The sequence below is a fragment of the Piliocolobus tephrosceles genome, chromosome 11, assembly GCF_002776525.5.
Source record: "Piliocolobus tephrosceles isolate RC106 chromosome 11, ASM277652v3, whole genome shotgun sequence".
In the NCBI taxonomy this organism is placed as follows: domain Eukaryota; kingdom Metazoa; phylum Chordata; class Mammalia; order Primates; family Cercopithecidae; genus Piliocolobus; species Piliocolobus tephrosceles.
The window spans coordinates 61,098,047-61,118,434 of record NC_045444.1 but is presented as its reverse complement, the minus strand read 5'-3'; the positions used below and the strand labels follow the sequence as shown (position 1 = coordinate 61,118,434).

The 20,388-nt window shown below is 34.2% G+C and overlaps 1 protein-coding gene across 3 annotated transcripts in view; it reads left to right on the top strand.

Annotated features, from left to right (window-relative positions):
- The window catches only part of ATF2 (activating transcription factor 2), a 93,533-nt gene that overhangs the window by 43,157 nt on the left and 29,988 nt on the right, over positions 1 to 20,388 (top strand). For 2 of the 3 annotated variants that reach the window (XR_002731649.2, XM_023212305.2), the window contains exons 5-10: positions 4,369 to 4,465; positions 7,530 to 7,648; positions 7,779 to 7,907; positions 11,285 to 11,463; positions 12,041 to 12,155; positions 14,491 to 14,577. Coding sequence is in view for 2 of the 3 variants with exons in the window: in XM_023212305.2 (XP_023068073.1) it covers positions 4,369 to 4,465; positions 7,530 to 7,648; positions 7,779 to 7,907; positions 11,285 to 11,463; positions 12,041 to 12,155; positions 14,491 to 14,577 (726 nt within the window). In the remaining variant the exon portion in view is untranslated. The remainder of the gene's footprint in view (positions 1 to 4,368; positions 4,466 to 7,529; positions 7,649 to 7,778; positions 7,908 to 11,284; positions 11,464 to 12,040; positions 12,156 to 14,490; positions 14,578 to 20,388) is intronic. The other variant, XM_023212306.1, reaches the window with a different exon arrangement.

Here is a 20,388-nt window from a genome sequence, read left to right as displayed (position 1 = left end):
TGTCGCCCAGGGTGGAGTGCAGTGGCCGGATCTCAGCTCACTGCAAGCTCCGCCTCCCTGGTTCACGCCATTTTCCTGCCTCAGCCTCCCGGGTAGCTGGGACTACAGCCGCCCGCCACCTCGCCCAGCTAGTTTTTTGTATTTTTTTTTTAGTAGAGACGGGGTTTCACCGTGTTCGCCAGGATGGTCTCGATCTCCTGACCTCGTGATCCGCCCGCCTCGGCCTTCCAAAGTGCTGGGATTACAGGCTTGAGCCACCGCGCCCAGCCTTAGTTTCTTAAAATACATTTTGGAACTAGTGTTACTGGATTTAAATGTATACACACATTTCTAAGTTTCTTCATATGTTTTGCCAAATTGTTTTTTAAAAGCTAAATCAATTTTTTATTCTCACTAATAATTGAATTCTTGCTAATAGTGATTCTTTTAAACATTAGCCATTTGATCCTGAGTATTATTTTGGGGGGGCTGTATTTGTACCCTAAGATACTTAAAATAGTCTCTTTGTAAGTATTACTGATCAAAATATAACCTGCCTACTCATCCATTCGTTAAATCTTGCTGAGAACAGAAATGGTGTGGTCTCTCTTTAGATTGAAATAGTATTTCCTAGAAACTACTTAATAAGAGTTGGTTTTAGAAGCATCATTTTGATAGTGCCTGCCTTTTCACAAGATTGCCTTTTCACACTGTCTTTTTAAGTTTCTTGTTATTTTTTGTCACCAGTAAGCAATGACATTATTCTGAATTTGAGTTTCAGCTTTAACACAATGGTCCTAGTTAAATTTAAGGTTTCAAATAGATTTTTACACATTAAAATCTATTTTGGTGATAATACAACATCAGAGAGAGACCTCTAGAAATGATTACAAAGAGTTTTTAACTGTAGACTCTTGCTATTAAATCTTCTTGTATGCCTAAGTTACTCTTAGGTATTCCACATGCCTGTTAATTTCACTTATTTTAAAGTGATGCTCCATGGAATTTAGTAAAAGAGACAGTGAGATAATTTAGTGAAAGATTCATTTGTCTTTGTTAGTCTTCCATATAATTGGTAGTATCTTTGCTTTTGGTGTCCCTGTCATTGAAAAGTGTTTCTTTGGTAGAATGTTTACACATTATAAGCTGTTTTATAAAGGAGATAAAGATTCATTTTATATTTAGTCTAAAGCATCAATGGAGATGTATGCGTGAGTGTGTGTGTGTGTGTGTGTGTGTGCATGAGAGACAGTGAATATATCAGTGTGACTTCCTGCTGTTGTTGAATAGTCCTTAAACTAGTGAAAAAAGTAGTGAAACGAGCTATTGGCCCAATGGCTTGAAAACTTATTTGTGTCTATCTAATATGTTTAAAAGGAATAATAATATATTATGGATATGAGTGTATGTATTAACTATAGAATGACTGATTTTTTAGGAAGTTAATTCTGGTGAGAGTGGTCAAGCCTTAGTAACAGATTTCTCAGATATCAAAACTTAAATTATTGTAGAAGCAACTGATTTACCTTCCTCCCATCTGACAGGTTACCCTTTCTTTTTAACCTTTTAAGAGAGATTGCTATCTGCTAGGGACCTATCAAAGAAATAAAAATTTTTTTTCACTTTCTACATTGTTTATTGAGCTATATACTCAAGGTCTTAGTCTTGTTTAACAGAATACTTGTGTTTTTGTGTATATCTACAGCGTTTTGCATGGGGGTTGTGCTTTGAAATGCCTGGGGGAATACAATTTATGAATTCAGTATGTTGGTGTTGTTAGTAATATATATATTTTTACACAGCTTATTTTTAGAATAAACTTTAATTTGACTGGGAAGGCAATTCATATAGATTCTGTAAAAAAAAATTTTTATCTTAGCTTGTAGCTACTTTATAAATGAAGAATGCATTTCTTTCATATTAAACTTCTGGTGAGTGCCTTTTCAAAAGATTGCTTTTTCACACTGTCTTTTTAAGTTTCTTGTTAAAAATAATAAATTTTCTCAGATAACCAAGGTCAAATTCATCTGTATCAAGTACCAGTGTATTTTGTCCTTTGCAGTGTTTTTGTATTTTGACAGATACCTTTGCGGTGTTGCTGTCACTGTATATAATTATTACTGTTATAGGATCAGTAATCCCTTTGTAAATTGCATTTAGACAAATTTGATCTGTGGATCTTATATGAGAGTTTATAAATACATATTGGTTGCATTCTCCCTTTTAATATTCATATGATCCTAAATATTTGTTAGGTTCCTTCTGGCCACTTCCTTTCACTTAGGATTGAACTTGGTGCCATTTCATATGTTTTGTACGAACACAAATGTTATTTATTCTACATGTAGTTCTTTGATTTGAATATTTGTGGTCAAACTAATCCAAGCAAAGAAAATTGGTAGAATAAAATTCCTTGGCAACAACATTCCAACTTCTTATCTATTAATTTGTTGACTTTGCAGTTTTAAAATCTGGGACCTGCACCAAAATGCATTCATTCGCAAATGTTTAATGATTGCCTTTAGTGGAAAAGCCACATTATGAGGTTCTTTGGAATATAAAGTAAATCTTACTTTCAGATGCTTTTAATGTAGGATGTAAGACACATACATATAAAACAGCAATACAAAGAAAAAGTGTAAAATATTAATGTCAATACGCTCTGCAGATATGTTCATTCTCTGAGAACTGTGTTATTCAGCAGTCTGTCAAAAGTACCACTGTTTCTTATTTCCCCAAAATTGGGAGAGATTCTTATAATGATAAAGTAATAGGAAGATAGTACCTGGGTGGGGAAAAGTTCGATTGTGGTCCTAGTGCCTATAGTTGGTGCCCAGTAAATGTCTGAAGAGTGAATGAGTAAGTCAAGTAATGGAAGTGTTGTTGCATCTGAACACTATCCTTCAGTGGTAATACAAGCAGGTTCTGAAGAGAGGTTATAAAATAATAGTTTTCTGTTGGTGTGTGAAGTAATCCAAAGACTAAGCGATAAAATGTAGCCAGATTAAACTGAAGTTGAATTCACCTTAATGAACAGTGGTTTAGGGTCTTTTTTAACCCCCTCAGACTGATCTTTAAGATTCACCTGTTTTATTGTAATGAATTCATTCTTTCAGTTAGCATTTATTGAGTACTTACTTTATGTTAAGTTTGGGGGACCACAGTAGGAGCTCAGCCTACTTAAATGGACAGACATATGAAAATATGATAGGTGCTATAACCAAGGCATTGTACAACACATAACTGGGGCACATATGAGATGGTTTTCACCTCTACAGGCAGAGGGATAGTGGGCTGGACCAAAGATGTTAAAATGTTAAAAATGTTTCATTCTTTTACATTGTGTTTAAGGTAACCCTAAAGCTACTATTATTAGTTGCATGAAAGGATGTAGTGAATTGGGTAGAGGAAGGAGACCACAAGAAATGGAATTCATTTTGATGGTTTGGGCAAACCAAGTTCAAGTATATATATTTTAACATCCTCACTTGTAAGGTTATAAAGAATGAATTGAGATCTGTTAACTTAGCATTTTAAAATTACTGCTTTGAAATAACAAAAAGCTCCCTATTTTCAGTTATAAATGTTGCTTAATGAGCATCTTCAAAAAGGTTGATGTTCAGACATCAGAGATAAACAATGTATTTATTGTGTTGTAATCATAAATGTTACCTTTGGTATGCAAAACTTATCCAAGTTAGAGGTAGGAAAAAATACGATGGATAACTTTAAAAATAAAATGTTTTAAAAATAATTTTGCTCCATTTTTATGTAAGAACTCTCATGAAAAAATTATTTTGGCTACTTTAGAAATTCTTATTTTAAAATGAGCTGCTTTGTTATTGTACCGGTTGCTATTTCTTTGCTGGATTAAAACAAAGGCATTCTTCTTTATGTGGTAACATGAAAATCAGATTTATTTCTTAATTTTGTCCAGGCGTAATATTTTATAAGAAAATTCTCTTTTAAAAAGTGGTAAGTAACCTTAAGTCTAGATAAATATTAATACTGCAGTACTTGCTTGAAAAGTCATTGTACCATGGAGTATAGTTTCTACTATGATAGGACAGATTAATGGTGGTCTATTTTTAGTATCCAAATGAAATTTATGTAAAGTTTCTTTGCCTCCGATTTTATTTTTAAATGCTCTCAAATGAGTTATGTGACCTAGCAGTGTGTCAGTATTGCTTATTCTTGTGTAATGGGTTTCTCTGTGATTGTTTGCAATCTAGTATGCTTATCTACTAACAACGGATTCTTTTATGGTTTAAAAACTGCTATTTCACTGTTAATGGTGGTTTTACATGTTGTGGAAATGAATTTCCTAATCATTTTACTTATTTGATCAAATTGAAAATCTTAACTATATTTTAAAACTTTTTGCCACAGCGTTTTACCAACGAGGATCATTTGGCTGTCCATAAACATAAACATGAGATGACACTGAAATTTGGTCCAGCACGTAATGACAGTGTCATTGTGGCTGGTTAGTATATGCTTTTATTAATAGCTTATATACATATTTCACCTGGAATGTGCACAATTTTTGTGTATTCTCTGTAAATAATATAGTCTGGTGATATTCCAATGACTTCATTATAGTAAATGTTGGCAACATGTATTTTACCCATTACATTTTCATGTTTTCTTCTGACCATTCATTTCACTTTTTCATGTGGTTTTCAAACTTAGATTCCAATGTCGATTTTGTGGAAGTTCATTAGAATTCTGGGAACATTCATACCATCTACAAATTTTACATTTAACTAATAATTGAACTAACATGGTATTTAGTCAGCATTTCTTTTAGCTATCTTGTACAACTGACTTACAAGGCTGTGTGAAGATAGAAAATGACCAAGCTTCTCCTGTTGGAGAAAGAACAGTGAGCAGGCTTGTTCATTAGAGTTGTTTATATTTCTTTTCAGACTAAACATTTGTATTAGTAAAATATTCTCAGTAAAGAGGCTGTAAATTCAGTCAATGCAGTTTTTGTGTGTTGATACTATGAAACGTACAGTATCACCTAAGCAGATGATTATTTTTCACTGTATGTGAAAAGAGAAATCCAGTTCATACATTGGTTGATTGTCATTCCATGCTGTATTAGCTGCTCTTTTTTGGTATTTAAATATATACACACGCACATCTATATATATATGCATACATGTCATGTATAATTTTGCTAATTTTTTGGTATATTTTATAAGTATTGTGATAAAACAAAACTATATAAATTTCAGATCTTTTATGTTATCACAGATTTACATATAAATATTCGAATTAACTCTAGATTTTTCTTTTCTCTTGTAATGCTTGTTATATATCATGTAAGTCTGGAATTATACCCAAATACTATAATACTTTTAAATTATTAATCATTATAGAGCCCAAATTGTTCTATGCAATGTTTTGTATAGATAATAAAACAAATATTTGGTGGTTTTCCCTCTACTTTCAGTATTGAAATTTTTGTAATGAAGAAATTAAAGGTAACAGAAAGTTAATTTATCAAAAACAATATATGTAGGAAAAATGTAGGGGAACTTCCAACATATCCTAAGTTCCATAAGTAAAAACCAGAGGAGAGTGAGATATGCTCTTTTTTTTTTTTTTTTTTTTTTTTGGAGTATTTTACATTAAATACTAAGATCTAGAACCAAACGAACCAAACAAGCAAAATAGTAACAAACCTGGAAAGTTCACTGTCCTAGGCATGAAGCTCTTTGTTTCTCTGAAACTTTCTGCCTTAGCACAATCTCTCTCTGTGTGTAACTTTTTAGCTCAAATATGTTTTGAAATTGGTTTCTAGAAATTACTTTCCTGTCTGATCACATTTAATGGAGTAGAAAAGTAGAGCACATTCAAACACAGTACTTGACCTTTTTTGTTTTCACTAACATGTGTTGAGATAAATAGGTTAACATTACCATGTAAATAAAATGCATGATATGTGTGGTATAGTTTTGGTGATCGGTAGCCATATGCAATGTGCATGTTCAATGATTGTGCCTATGTTGACTTTTCTCAAGTCTGATAGTTCCAGTGATCATTGATAAAAGTGACTTATGCTTATGTATTTTATTTTTTTAAGATTTTTTTCCCTCCCTTTAATGTAATTTCAGAGCCTTCTAATGAACTTAGATAGACAGACCCTTTGGGTATGAACAGGAGTCAAATTTAGATTTGACCTACTAATTTAGTCATGATGGACTTAAGCTAATACATGTACTTTACTTACTATAATGTGATTTTTGAGATCTTTTGGGAGGTGGGAATTAAAGGATAGGCTAGAAACTAGTAAAATTATGATATAATAGAGTCCTTCTAGTAATTCTGATATTACTAACAGTGCCTGAGACAGGCCTGCATTTTGTCTAGTTATGTATTACAAGTGGGTCATTTTAGTGTTAAATATATTTGTACATAGTAAAAATACTAGTACTCTAGGTATACATGTGGGGGGCAAAGATAAAATAGTAAGTAATGCCCTCTGTGGGGATATAATGGTTAACAAATATGTGAATTTTAACCTTACAAAATAAATTATGAGTATTTTCTCTTAAACTAAGAGTCTTCCTCAGAAGAGTACTTTTATTTCACTTAGGCTAGATCCCTGCTATAGCCTGTAAAATTGGTGCTCTAAAATATATTAAATGTGAATAGAATTTGAATGTGCTACCAACTCTAATCAATATGAATAGACACCCTTGAAAATAATAACACTAAATAGGCAGAATTTATAAGTTTCTTTTCATTCAGTGTAAATCTTATCTGGCATTTTTTGTAGCCTATACATGAACACTGAGTACATATGTTAATGTACATAGTAGGAGTACATATTCGAGTAAAGTTGAAATGTTTCATGTTGTAAGAAAATAGAGTGAACTCTTTCTTTACTCCCTAGGAATTAAGCTAGAACATTCTGGAGGCATGTGACTCACACATACCCCTTGTACCTAGCTTGTAAAATGCATTTAATTAGAAAATTAGTTCCAGTAGATAGTGGCAAAAAGAGGGTTTGTTGTTTTAGGGCTGTTTTAACTTTTTTTTTTCTTTCTTACAATATGTTTATCTGCCTACTAAAGATTCTCTTTTATCTTAGTTTGCTTTCATATAGAGTATGAACAACTAGTGGAAGAACCAAGTTAAAGCAGATATATATGCTCTTATCCTGGTTTTCCCCAAATTTCATTTATTTAAATAATTGTAGTTTTTAATAATGTAAATTTTGTAAAATTCTTTATACTGTGTTAGATAATAGTTTATCTCTTGAGTAGAGGATGTTTATGCCATTCTACTCAAAGAGAAGCAGTGGACTAAGGAGCAAAAAGGACTTCTTTCCTACTTTCATAGTTCTTAAAATTGGAGGAAATATGAAGTACAGCAAAAATTTAACCAAATTTTGTTTGCTTTAAAGGAAGAGGTCTTTCCAAAGAGAGAATTAACAACTGACTGAACCAGTCCTGCTAATTTGTTAACTTAGTAGCTATATTTTAGAGTCTTCACATATTTAAATATGCATGATTACTTCTTGACATTTATTTCAGATCAGACCCCAACACCAACCAGATTCTTGAAAAACTGTGAAGAAGTGGGTTTGTTTAATGAGTTGGCAAGTCCATTTGAGAATGAATTCAAGAAAGCTTCAGAAGACGACATTAAAAAAGTATGTTGTAACGATGAAATTTAAAGAGTACTTCTGACAGAAAAGTAATCATAGTTTATACTTCCTGCTTTTTAAATTTAGGCATACTGTTTTTGAACTTGTAACCTTTTCCTTATTATTTGAATTATAGATGCCTCTAGATTTATCCCCTCTTGCAACACCTATCATAAGAAGCAAAATTGAGGAACCTTCTGTTGTAGAAACAACTCACCAGGATAGTCCTTTACCTCACCCAGAGTCTACTACCAGTGATGAGAAGGTTAGAAATTTTTAGAAATACAAACTAAGGGGGAAGAACAGTACCCAAATAAAGTTTACTATTTAATCTCTATAAAATGTTAATGTATTAAATTCTGTGTCAGCTTGCAATAGTTTTATATGTGAAAGCCTGTCAATACTCAGATATTTCAGGGTAAGAAGACTGCAGTTTTATTGTACACAGAAAAATTATAGGGGAGAACAGTCATGTTAGATAAAACTTATTTTTAAAAGATACATGAATGTATAAATTTAACTTAATTTTTCTGGGTTTTGCTATTTTATATTTAGCTACTTTTATACAGTAACAGCTTAATTAAGAATCTATTCAAAAAATTATTTGAACAATGGTCTTTTAGACTTTTACAGGATTAAGGGACTAGTTACTCAATCTCAGCAGTGGATCTTTGTAAGTGCAATTAGGAGGATGATGATACTAGCTTGAATACCAAGATAATCTGGGACCACCTGGGCTACAGTTGTGTTTTGAGTAACATTATTATGGGAACTTCTTGATCACTCTTTTGTTCACAAGCACATAGAATAAGCACATATTTATTTGGGAGTAGTACCATGCAGGACACAACGAAGAGGCAATATTCTTTTTTAGATTGTTATTCTAAAACCATACTTATTAATGGACTTCTGTCATGGCGGAGGAGCTAGAAATAAGGAAATACAGAAAAAATAACTTGTTGGCTAAGAATAAATGCTTTTTTTTTTTTTTTTTGCAATTTCTTTTTCTGATTTTTAAAGTACATTCTCATTCTTCTTCTCTAGGAATAGAGAAAAATGAAAAGAAAACCAAAATCACCTATTAGCACGTAATTGAATAAGATTACTATCTTGAAACGTTTTTCCTAGATATATACATTTATAGGTACAAATATATAAGTGAATAAATAGAAGGATAGATGGATACAAAGATCCTAGCTTTATTTTATATTGTGCTTTAGACGCTCAGTATTGATGAATATTTTCCCATGTCATTAGAGATTTCCCCAAAATGGTTGTACTTTATTTAATTATATGATATGTATTATGTTATCCTGTTCTTTTTGGACATAAAGGTTGTTTTCACATTATCGCAGTTATTAGAAATGCTTTTTAAATCTCTGATATAAATCTTTTTTCCTAAAGAGCATTTCATTCTTTACACACTTAACAGTTTTTCGTTGTTCATGGCTGCTCCAGCATCTTTTAGGAGTATTCCTTCTTTCTGCATTCCCCAATCATTAGGCCCTCCTTGAGCAAGGTATACCATATGAAATTGATTTAAAAAAAAAAATCTGGAGCTCTTCTTCTTTCTTGATTTTCTTCCTAGGTGATCTCATCCAGACCCATAACTTTAATAAACATCTACATACTGATGACTCCCAAATTTCTATGGGCATAGGTATCTCACCAGATTGCCATATTTATATCCAACTCCATCTTGACATCACCTTTTCTATGTCTAATAGACATCTTAAACTTAATAGGTCAAAATCAGAGTCCTTGATTCTTCCCCCAGTTTTCCCCATCTCAGTAAATTTTCTCCACCCGTTTAGTTGTTCTAGCTGAGAATTTAGAGGTCATCCTTTATTTATTCTTTTCTTTTACACTGAAACTAACAGCATATTTTATCAGACCTGAATCTCGTCCTCTATGTCTGTGTTCAGTGACACCACTTAAGCCCAAAACATCATCATCATTTGTTTGGATTATTAACAGTTACCTTCTAACTGATCTTCCTGCTTCTACCTCCAATCCATTTTCTATAAGATGACTTTTAATACATTAAACATGTCACCTGCTTAAAATCTTTCAGTGGTCTACCATTGTATTTAAAATACTTCACACTCCTTGGCATAAGTCCTCTTTTATCTGGGCCTGTCTACGCATCTATCCTCACCTCATGCCTCTCTCTTGTGTTCATCAAATATTTGAAGCTTTTTCCTACCTCAGGACATGACATGTGGTATTGCTTCCTTGTCCCTATAATGAAATGCTCTCCTCCTTACCCTTTCATCATCAGTTCAAATGCTGTTTTTGCATAGAAGCTCACCTATTCTTACTATGCTATCTAAATTAACTGACTCTTCCTTACCCTCAGCTAATCTTTCACCCTTTGTTAGGTTGCACGTATTATTCTGTAACACTTAAGATTTACTACAATCTGAAATTTTGTTGTTTGTTGTACTTTTTATTGTGTCTTCCCACTAGTCTTTGAGAGCTTCAGTTCTCAACTTACTGAATAAATAAAGTTATAAGAATACTAGTTTATCCTTCCTATGTAGCTTAATAAGATTTTGGGCCGGGCACGGTGGCTCAAGCCTGTAATCCCAGCACTTTGGGAGGCCGAGACGGGCGGATCACGAGGTCAGGAGATCGAGACCATCCTGGCTAACACGGTGAAACCCCGTCTCTACTAAAAATACAAAAAAACTAGCCGGGCGAGGTGGCGGGCGCCTGTAGTCCCAGCTACTCAGGAGGCTGAGGCAGGAGAATGGCGTAAACCCGGGAGGCGGAGCTTGCAGTGAGCTGAGATCCGGCCACTGCACTCCAGTCTGGGCGACAGAGCAAGACTCCGCCTCAAAAAAAAAAAAAAAAAAAAAAAGATTTTGATGATAAGTGGCACCATACAGGCCAATTCATAAAACACAGTAGACCTAATGTATACACTGGCTTATTTAAGGAATTCTGGGTAAAATCTTTTAAAACTTTTTGTTCTGTAATCTGTAAAGCCAGAGGAAATGCCATCTTTAAGGTCTTGGCTGACAAATTCTGTTTTCCTAACTTGAAAGAGTTCACTCCAGTAATTATTTATTTTATATTCAAGATATCAGTATTACATGGCCTTTTGATATTGAGAAATTATTGATATAGATGAGGTAGCTAACTGAAATTAATAATTCTTTGTATTGCTCTACAAATTCTTATTTCTGTTACTTAATTTGTATCAGCCATAACACAGCCTCACTGGACCTGTTTCCTCTTTATACAATATAATGAGGGAGGGGAAACTAAACAATCCCTTCTGGATTTTAAGTTCTGCGATTCTCTGGGAATGGATAATATTTTTATTTTTTATTAAAATTCTCTTGGTATCATAGCCAAGTTGCCTAGTCTAACTTATTTCTGGATTGACAGGAAAACAAGTTGTACTGAAAAAAAAAAAAAAAACGTCTTTTTAAAAGTAAAATATTAATTGAACATTGCATTTGAATCTTTACAGCTCTTCTAAAATGTTCTTTTAATTAATTTAAATATTAATTTGCTTTGAGCAGTTGTTATTCTGTAGATGCTTTTAGAAGTGCGTTACATTCTGTTCACTAAGGTATGTGAATTGATTTGTATTTTTAAATGTTACCCTTTCTTGATCTCATTGTTAAATAGGAAGTACCATTGGCACAAACTGCACAGCCCACATCAGCTATTGTTCGTCCAGCATCATTACAGGTTCCCAATGTGCTGCTTACAAGTTCTGACTCAAGTGTAATTATTCAGCAGGCAGTACCTTCACCAACCTCAAGTACCGTAATCACCCAGGCACCATCCTCTAACAGGCCAATTGTGTAAGTGATTCAGGCCAGTCATTGAGCATGTACATGAACTAAGTTTGTTTTGTTATGATTTTTCCTAAGACATTTGATTATTCAAACCAAGATCTTAGTTTTGTATGTGTGTGCATGCTTTGAATTTTGGAAAAAGTACTTACGTAGTCTTCTTTAATATAAGTGTTAACTAATAGAGTGGAAGATAAATACAACTAAAAATAAATATAGAATGCGAATTTAAGATAGTCTTGTTTTCATGCTATTTCACTCAAAATATAAAATTACTCCATCACCAGATTCCATTTCTTTCAGTTCTTACTGGTAGCTCCCAAGAACTATCTGATGAGAGTTTTTCTCATTTTACAAATTAGAGATTGTCCCAAGTAAATCCTTAACTTTCCTCTTCTTTTTAATACTGCTGCACAGGTTATGCATTTAAGATGCAATCAAAAATAAATTTTGCCATTTGCTTTGCTGTGGTTAGAAATTGTATTTTTAAATGATATGATTGTAGGAGTAAAAATACTGTTGTATTTTTAAGAGACAGTTGGTATGAATCTCTTTTTTTAAATTTCTCTTCTTTTGTTTCTCTTAGCCCTGTACCAGGCCCATTTCCTCTTCTGTTACATCTTCCTAATGGACAAACCATGCCTGTTGCTATTCCTGCATCAATTACAAGTTCTAATGTGCATGTTCCAGCTGCAGTCCCAGTAAGAAAGTTAGACTATTTAAATCTCTATCGCAAAACTGATCTTTGTAGTCAGAAAATAAAGTTGACTGCTTGACTGGCTTATGAAATTGAATTTAACATAATATTGATTGGCAGTTGATAGTATTTATTTGTTATCATTGTAATAGCATATACCATTCAAAGTATAGCTATATTTTCTTCCACCCAAAATCTTATTTTTTTTTTATACTGAGATCTTCTTCAACCCATTTCCATTTGACAGGGCTTGTAGCATTCAAATATTAACACAGATTTCAAATTTTAGAAAGACATTTATTCTAGAATACTTGTCAGATAACTCTGTGGTATTTCTATTAGTATGGAAATTGTTTATAAAGACACACTCTGAATTTTTGTGGTCAAGTAGGGTTTGCAGAATCTTTGATAGCCCAATCATGTTAAAATCTAAATGTTCTAGAAAAATAATCTTTCACTTTCCCTGTGAAAAGATCCCCCAAAAAAAGTTTTTGTGGGGTGTGTTAAATACATAAATTTTGAAAGACATAGACAAAATAGTTAACTGTCTACTTATAATATGTAATAGTTTGGCCAGGCATAGCGACTCATGCCTGTTGTAATCCTAGCATATTGGGCGGCCGAGGTAGGAGGATTGCGTGACTCCAGGCGTTTGAGACTACAGTGAGCTATGGATCCTGCCTGGATGACAGGGCAAGACCCCAAGTCAAAAAAAAAAAAAAGTAATAGTTTAATGAACATTTAAAAACACATTGTTTGGAATGTGTGTTAGAAAATTGCTTTTTTCTTAATTATATTTCATAAAACAGTTTTATTCAAACTCTTCATTTATGTCTTTGACATTCAAGTTTTCATCCTGAGAACTACTTTTTGAGACATCTAGCACAGTTTCCAGAACACATTATTTTCATTTTCATCTAAAAATGAAAGTCCCATGGCGAAACCCCATCTCTACAAAAAATAAACACAAATTAGCCAGTTGTGGTGGAAGCAACTGTAGAAGGCTGAGGTGGGAGGATCACTTGAGCCTGGAGGTTGAGACTGTAGTTAGCCGAGATTGCACTGCTGCATTCCAGGCGCGGCAACAAAGTAAGACCCTGTCTGAAAAACAATAAAAATAAATTTTTTTTTTTTTTTGAGACGTAGTCTCACTCTGTCGCCCAGGCTGGGGTGCAGTGGCTGGATCTCAGCTCACTGCAAGCTCCGCCTCCCGGGTTTTACACCATTCTCCTGCCTCAGCCTCCCGAGTAGCTGGGACTACAGGCGCCCGCCACCTTGCCCGGCTAGTTTTTTGTATTTTTAGTAGAGACGGGGTTTCACCGTGTTCACCAGGATGGTCTCGATCTCCTGACCTCGTGATCCACCCGTCTCGGCCTCCCAAAGTGCTGGGATTACAGGCTTGAGCCACCGCGCCCGGCAAAAATTATTTTTAAAAGCTTATAGTAAACATTCCAACACTCTTGGTGAGATTACCCCTAAGAATATTACTAGGATTAATGTTTGATATTTATATCTTTTTTAATTAACTAATTCTTACAGGTGATCTTTTGAGCTATCCAAAATTGCATTGATTGAGGTAATTTCAAGATAATATGCCTTTAAAAAAGAACTTTGTTGTTCAAAATGCATTGAGAGACTTTGTAAGGACTCAGATATAAGGTGTCTGCTTCCTCTTTACTGAGGATATTTTTTTGAGGAGGGAAACATTCTTGCCTTGTATTTGAGATTCTGATTATCCTGTTAAGTGTACTTAGTGATGAAAGCAACCTGAAATGAAAGAAAAGATAAGCTTTATTTATACAGTAACTGTGTTCACTCAGTGTTAGGTTTAAGAAAAAAAAAAAAAGGAAAAAACCAAAACGGTAAAACCTGCTACCTATTATTTGAGAAATTATTACAGTGTGTTATTTGTTATTACGTGGTATGTATAAGAAAATTCATTTTTTAGAAAATCTAAGTTCTTTGTTGAAATTATTTTTTATGCCTAAGTGTCACAAGTTTTGACATTCTTCCTTTCAGATTCAAAACGGAAATTTGACATATCTTTGAGAATTTTTGCATTAATCACTTTGAATATTATGAATTTCTAACGGGGACCATTAAGAAAGAAATTGTAAAAACTGAAGATTAGGAAAGCGCATGTCTCAGAAATTGACAACTTTTGAAGGATAAGTCAGGATATAAGGCCAAATAAGGATTTGGTATAGAGATAAAATCAACTAGTGATAAATTTACAATGTTCTGATTTTTAAAGTCTCAAATTATTGTAACAGCAGTAAAGTACAAATCTCATTTTGAATATATTCTCTAGCAATTATTTTTCCTTATCTTATGCTTAGCTTGTTCGACCAGTCACCATGGTGCCTAGTGTTCCAGGAATCCCGGGTCCTTCCTCTCCCCAACCAGTACAGTCGGAAGCAAAAATGGTAAGCCAGATTTTATACATTGCTTGAAGCTGTTTTGAATTCATGTTTTCACTAAAGCCTGCTTCAAATGTACAATTTAGATCACATTTTTATTAAGTTATGGACTGTTTTATACTATAGACGAACCACAACATTTGAAAAAAGAAATCTTCCTTTAGCATAGTGAGTAGTTAGTGATACTTTAAAAAATAAGTGGGTAGATTAGAAGCTCTTGTTTCTCGTCACTGTGGTTTGTCTGGCTTTTGCCTGTGGCTTTTTCTCCTCCTAGTGGAAAATAGGAGTATTACATCTGAAACTAGATGTGATCATCTGAAGACAGTGCTGCTAATAATGATGAGTGGTTTTAACAGTATTAAAAAGAATTCTGAAATAGTGTACAAGTGAGCAAACATGATACATATAAAGAAAACCATTTTCTTCTGTTGTACTGTTTAGATGCTATTAATGTTTAGATGTGTATTTTCATTTTAATCCTAATTCCACTATTCACTACCTTTAATTAAGCAACTTTAACTTTCCTGACATTGCATTTCCTCATCTGTAAAATAAAAGGATTAAGCTTTGGTTTCTGGGGTACTTCTTAACCCTAAATCCTATAAACTTTCTAATTTTCTTAGTAGAAGATTTGATGCTTCTATTTTTTAAAATTAGGCCCGGGTGCAGTGGCTCACACCTGTAATCCCAAGCACTTTGGGAGGCTGAGGTGGGCAGATCATCTAAGATAAGGAGTTCAAGACCAGCCTGGCCAACATGGTGAAACCTCGTCTCTACTAAAAATACAGAAATTAGCCGAGCGTGTGGCACACACCCTGTAATCTCAGCTACTCGGGTGACTGAGGCACAAGAATTTGCTTGAACACCGGAGGCTAAAGTTGCAGTGGGCCAGGATCGCACTATTGCACTCCAGCCTAGGTGACAGAGTGAAACTCTGTCTCAAAAATAAAATAAAAAAACTCAGCATAATTCTCCTTGCTGTGTTATAATACAATAATGTCAGTTAATTAATAACATCAATTGGGTAGATGTTAATGTTCTATATCATAATAGGGCTAATAACAGCAATTAATGTATCCTTAGGTAATCAGTAGATTAGTAGTTATTAGACACCTTCTGTTTGCTTCAGTTATTTGCTAGGCCGTATACTAAATACAAATTTTTACATGCTAAAACATATTGCAAAGCTGAAGTTATTTTTGTTTTTTGTTTTTTTTTTTTTTTCTTTTTTGAGATGGAGTCACTCTGTCGCCCAGTCTGGAGTACAGTGGTGCAATCTCAGCTCACTGCAACCTCCACCTCCCGGGTTCAAGCATTTCTCCTGCCTCAGCCTCTTGAGTAGCTGGGATTACAGGTGTGCACCATCATGCCTGACTGATTTTTGTATTTTTAGTAGAGACGGGGTTTCACCATGTTGGTCAGACTGGTCTCTAAATCCTGACCTCATGATCCCGCCGCCTCAGCCTCCCAAAGTTTGGGATTACAGGTGTGATGCCACCGCACCCGGCCTGAAAAATTTTTACTGCTATTCTCCATTAGTGCAGACAATCAGTCAGAAATTTGCACAGGATACCCTGTTTTAGCAATAAAACTTACATATTATCTGAATGAACAACAGTTGGTTCATTCAAGAGTATAAAAATTAGATGGTTATTGATTGTCAGAGAAGACCCTGAAAACCCAAGGAGGAAATTTTTCACATCATAGTATGTTCAGGTCAGAGTTTTGGAAATACTAAGATGAATCTTCTTCACTTGATAGTAGAAGAGCTTCACCAGGGGCATTTTTTGCACTTCCCATTTTAGTATACTGTATTGATGAAAAATTCAATTTAATTTACCCTGCAGTGGGAACTGAGTAGAGCAGATATAGATGTTAAAAGGAGATCTTGTTATTGTACTGTATCTAAAAATATTTTTACATATTAATTGGACTTTTTTCTATAAATTAATTCAAAACGAGCAAATCCAATTTTAAGAAATACCTTTGCCTACAAGAGTAGGCCATATTTTTAGAAACTCTTGAACTTTATACTTAACCTGAATAACTGTTTCTTTTAGGTCATCAGGAAATTAAATTAAGAAGAATAAAAGTTTCTCTCTTTCCCATCAGTCCACTCCGTCTATTCTGATGTTTGTAACCATAGATTAATTATAGAATTTCATATAAATAGTCACTTTATACTCTTATGTCCAGCTCAGCATGTCTCAGATTTATCCATGTTGTTGAGTGATCATAGTTTGCTTCTTTTTATTGCTGGTGGTATTCCATTGTGTGAATATACCACAATTTCTTTGTCCATTCTCCTGTTCATGGACACTTTAATGGTTTCTAGTGTTTAGCTATTGTGAGTAAAGCTACTATACACATTCTTATATAACTCTTTTCATGGCCATATATTTTCATTTTATTGATTAAACAGCTAAAAGTAGAATTGCTGAGTCAGAGGGTAGGTATACATTTAACTTTACAAGAAATTGCTAAACCTTTACCCAAAGGTTTACATTCCTACCAGCAGTGTATGGGAATTCCAGTTGTTCCCACATTCTTGCCAACATTTAGTTTTCCCTGTCTTTTTAATCATAGACATTCTAGAGCTGTTTAGCAGTATCTCATAGTTTTAATTTCCGTTTCCTTTTTGGCCAGACATTAGTTATGGGTCTTTTGCCCGTTTAAAAAATTGTGTTGCTTTTCTTTGATTGATTGATTGATTGATTGAGACGGAGTTTGGCTCTGTTACTCAGGCTGGAGTGTTGTGGCATGATCTTGGCACACTGCAGCCTGGATCTCTCGGCCTCAAGCGATCCTCCTGCCTTAGCCCCTCAAGTAGCTGGGACTACTTGTATTTTTTTGTAAAGATTGCTGTGTTGCCCAGGCTGGTCTTGAACTCCTGAGCTCAGGCAATCCGCCCTCCTTGGCCTCCCAAAGTACTGGGATTACAGGCACGAGAGCCACCGTGCCCAGCCAATTGCTTTTATTATTGCATTGTTATTTTTATTTATTTATTTATTTTTGAGACAGAGTCTCGCTCTGTCTCCCAGGCTGGAGTGCAGTGGCACAATCTCAGCTCACTGCAACCTCTGCCTCCAGGGTTCACATAATTTTCCTGCCTCAGCCTCCCGAGTAGCTAGGATCACAGGCTCCCGCCACCACATGCAGCTAATTTTTGTATTTTTAGTAGAGATGATGTTTCACCATGTTGGCCAGGCTGATCTCGAACTCCTGACCTTAAGTAATCTGCCTACCCCAGCTTCCCAAAGTGTTGGGATTATAGGCGTGAGCCACTGCACCTGGCTGGAATTCCTTTTTTTTTTTTCTTTTTTGGACAGAGTCACTCTCTGTTACTCAGGCTGGAGTGCAGTAGCACGATCTTGGCTCACTGTAGCCTCCCTGTCCCATATGTAAGTGATTCTCCCGCCTCAGCCTCCTAGTACCTGGTGTTACAGTCCACCCACCACCACACCCAGCGAATTTTTGTATTTGTAGAGATGGGTTTCACCATGTTGGCCAAGCTGGTCTCAAACTCCTGACCTAAGGTGATCCACCCGCCTCAGCTTCCCAAAGTGCTGGGATCACAGGCGTGAGCCTCTGTACTCGCCTGGAATTCTTTATTTATACTGGACATAAGGTTTTTTTTGAGAGAGAGAGATACATACATTTCTGCTGTCTGTTTTCTGTTAGTCTGTAGCTTGCCTTTATTTTTCTTAATGGCATGTTTATACTCCCATTGACTATTACTTTTGTCTTTAATATTTGTTTTCTCCTGCTTAATTAAACTTAATTTGCTTATCTTTTTTGGGTTTCTTAAAGTAGAAGCTTAGATTATCAATTTAAATCTTTTTTTCTAATATAGACATTTAAAGCTATAAAATTTCCTCTGTGTACAAATTTTGATATGCTATACTTTTATTGTCATTACTTCTTCAATTTCCCCTGTGATTTCTTCTTTGACCTGTGAGTTATTTAGAGGTACACTGTATAATTTCCAAGTATTTCAAGGCTTTTCTATTTATCTTTTTCATATTGGTTTATATTTTAATTACATTGTGGTTTGGGAACTTACCATCTTTGGTATATTTGATTTTCCTTTATTTCCATTTTCTAATAAATCATAGCTATTTATTTCAGCTCATTTGTGAAACAGTAGATATTGTTATGCTGGTATAGTAACATGAACCGGTAACTTAAAATGTGAGTGTACTGGATAAGGGAATTCTGGTTACTTGAGGGTTTTTTGTTGCATAGAAATTATTTCACACTTCAATATTCTTTATATTAACAACATCATTTAACAACTATTTCTATCAGTTGTTACATGGCAAACATTTCTTGGGTTTTAAGAAATTCGATAGACATGATCTTAAATTTTGAGATTTTTTCTTGCAAATGTGTTCAGTGACCATCAGGAGAGTCAAAAAAGAATGTTCTCCTAAGAAGACCGTTATGGTTTTTTCTTTTTTTCTCCAGCATGTGTAGCAATTAGGATTATATTTTATCAATGAGATACTTTGTTTTGGGTTTTGATTTTATATATTTTTTTTGGGGGGGGGGGGAGGATTTTAATGCCCTTGATGGTGACTGGTACACCTAATGACTATTCAGGTACTACTTTTAAAAAATAATATAAGATTTATTAAGATTACAAGTTTGGTAACCTAGTTCTTTCCTAAGTTCTCAAGGCAATTTATATGTACAGTTATGTCATGATTGCTTTTAAAGAGCTTAAAATATAATCTTAAACACACTAAGCTATATACATGTAAAGCTATGTACTCAATAATTCTCAATTGTCTGACTTTCTCAAGTACTTTAATAATTCTTAAATTTAAGTAAATTTACAGTGTTTTGATACATAGTTTTTGATACATAGTTTTCTTAAGTATTCATTATTTAGAAGCTTACTTAAGATTATCTCAGCACTTACAACTAAAATCACAAGCCCAAGGTCAATCTCTTAATTAAACATTTTCACTTAAAGTCCAAGGGAAATACATTACTCTGCTTGGCAAATTACTTTTAGAACGTAAAATACCAAATAGTTATAGTTTATTTGAAATTAAAGTTTGAAATTAAAATGTCAGTGGTTTTTTTTTTAAGCTTCAGTGGGCTTAAGAAGACTCACCAAATAAACAATTCTGTCATCCCAACTGAAGAACATTGAAGATGGGTTCATATCCCAGTGCACAGAGCTTTCTTAATGACCAAATAAATGGTCACAGAACTTGATTCTTTCATGCCTTAAATATAGAACTCCAAGTCCACGTTCTCCAAATAAGTGGTTCCCAGCTCACATTCCCTAGATTCATGTTACACCTTAAATGATTTTTCTGACCCTACACCTGTTTGCATACCGCCCCCCTAACCCACCACCACCTTAAAACTTGTAATTTCTTCTAGCTTTTGTTGGATTGTACTTTGTTGTTTTCAGGTCTTTGAAAGTATTTTAAACATCAATCCTTTTGGGGTTCTGCATGGACCTTTGTAATCACAATCTGTTAATAACATGCTGTATATTGTAGCAGTAGTGATTCTGCTAAAATGACCTGTGGTTAAAATAACTTAAGAGAATAATGGGATTGGAACACGGAAGAATGAGTAGCACACTACAGCTAAAGAGAAATTTACTTTGTATGCTAACATAGCCAAGGATGCTTTTGTAATTCCCTGATTTTCAGATGTTCAGTGCCTTTCCAGGAAGATATTATGTATGCATTGTGTTTGTGTGTGCTGTGAATACTGAAATAAGATCTTTCTTTTCTGCTAACAAAAAAAAAAAAAATTCACAGTAAGCTTGTGTTTTTTAATTTTTAAGAACTT